Here is a 1,923-nt window from a genome sequence, read left to right as displayed (position 1 = left end):
AAATTGCAGGACCGATTGGCAAGAGCTCGAAATTCGTTGCTTTCATCAGCTTGGTCATCCGGCAGAGGGTTGTGGCACTGGTGAACAAGAATGGAATTTGCCCAGTGCGTTTATTTATTGGCCCGTTCTGCGTTTGGAAACTCTACGTTCTGTCTATTCGGAAAAATTCCACTGCGGTGCATCTCATTTTTGGCTATTTGAGAGAGAAGCAAGCTTGGCATTTTTTTTTAAATTTCTTCTTTTTTTCAAATAATTTTCTCCAATCTTGTTCATCTTTTTCCAGAAGTATTCGCAAAGATAAATCGGGCATTTGGACCTGCATGATAGCGATCGCACTGCAAGTGTTCAAACAGTACGTTCGGTCTGCGGAACAGAGACGTGGCGATTGTAGACTGAAAGCCGACTTGGAACGCCACGCCCAGTTTTTGCTGGTCGAATTCAATTCCGTGTTTCCGGAAATAAGGAAATGTGCCGACCGATGTTTGTCGCTTTTGGTCGATACGTTCCCGCACCTGCTTTGGGACAGAACTCTGCTGCATACGATTCTGGTCATTTTGCAACTGTTGCACCAAAGCACGTCCGGCGATCCGAACATCGACTGCAAGCAGTTGCCAGTAATGGACTTGCCGTGGAACATCTGCTTGACCGATACTGTTGAAGAGAGACGCAAAGTTTGCAATGATTTTGCGGCCAAATGCCAGCAAATTTTGCAAGAAGCGATCACTTGGGCACCGTCGGTCACGAGATCTCACCTGCAGCAGTACATCAGCTCCCGCAGTGTCAGTGCTGTCAGTTATTTGAAACATCACCACGGTTTGTCGTTGACAGTCCAGTCATTGTTGGACGCTGCTCAGCATGACGTCTGCAAAGCGGCGTTGCTGACAGATGTCGAGAGCACGTCCTGCTTTGTATCTAGCATTAGCATTCAAAATTATCATCTGGGCGAGGTGATTTGTTTATTTATTTATTGCTCTTCAGCGTTTGAAACGATTTCAATTTGTCGTTGCACAGGTTGGCGGAATGCTTGCGGAGATGTTGCCGTCTGGCCAGTCTGTCCGATCGTTGGCCGACAGACTGTTAGCCGAATACGATCGAGCTTGCCGCGAAGACGACCTGAAACTGTTGAAGAGATCATTGATGCGTATTTGTGCTTTGTTTATTTTGGAAAAAGGTAGAACAGCAATGCGTGCGGTTGTTCTGGGAATTTAATTTCTAGGACAACTGTAATTGGGAATTTAAATATTTATTGCAGACGTTTGTCGTCGTTTATTGAAATCGATCTGCTGTGCACCAGTGAACCGTTATTGCGAAGAAGTGATGGAACTGTCAGTTTCTTGTTGGGAATGGATTTTAACTGCCAAGCCGGAAATTGAAATAGAAGTAAATTTTTTCTTTTTCACACAATATTCCATTTGAATTTATTTTTATTTTTGCGTATTTAGTTTTTTCAAGAGCTCAGCTACGCTTGGAAATTGCTTGCCGATTTGAAGTTGGGCATTTTTCGCGAAGATCCTCCGTTGTTCGATCCAAGTGCTGTGCACGGTGAGAATCAATTGAACCCGAATCCACCGTTGGTTAAGCCGCACAAAATTCTTATTCGGGTGATTTTTGTCCTTAATTTTTTAAACAAAAATTTATGGAATTTATTTATTATTTATTGTAGTTTTTATCGGAAAATATCAGTGTGGCAAAGTTTTGCAATCAAGATTTGGTGGATATATTTCTTATTATTTTCATGCAATCATTGAACTTGGGCCATTGGTTCTGGTCCTGGTGTTACGGTGAAAGATGTCTATTTTCACAACGTGGCAACAAAGGGATGTTTGTTTTCTCGTCACGCGGCCGCTGTTGGTGCTCGTTTTCATTTTTGACCACGCCTCTGGGGGCTTTTCAGTCCGGCAGTTTCACATGCGGCACGGTGAA

General features: G+C 43.5%; 1 protein-coding gene across 1 annotated transcript; it reads left to right on the top strand.

The window, feature by feature from the left end:
• Positions 1-466: 466 nt before the first annotated feature.
• Tsp_13377 (putative phosphatidylinositol 4-kinase alpha) lies at positions 467-1,918 on the top strand (the record flags this gene model as incomplete). The annotated part of the gene is made up of 6 exons (XM_003368237.1): positions 467-614; positions 661-947; positions 979-1,171; positions 1,253-1,380; positions 1,443-1,601; positions 1,664-1,918. Coding segments are annotated over exons 1-6 (1,170 nt in total), but the record flags the coding sequence as incomplete, so codon positions are not given.
• Positions 1,919-1,923: the final 5 nt, after the last annotated feature.

This window comes from Trichinella spiralis (assembly GCF_000181795.1).
Source record: "Trichinella spiralis strain ISS 195 chromosome Unknown Scfld2846, whole genome shotgun sequence".
Classification (NCBI taxonomy): Eukaryota; Metazoa; Nematoda; class Enoplea; order Trichinellida; family Trichinellidae; genus Trichinella; species Trichinella spiralis.
Note: the sequence above shows the minus strand (reverse complement) of the source record. Positions and strands in the feature narration are given on the sequence as shown.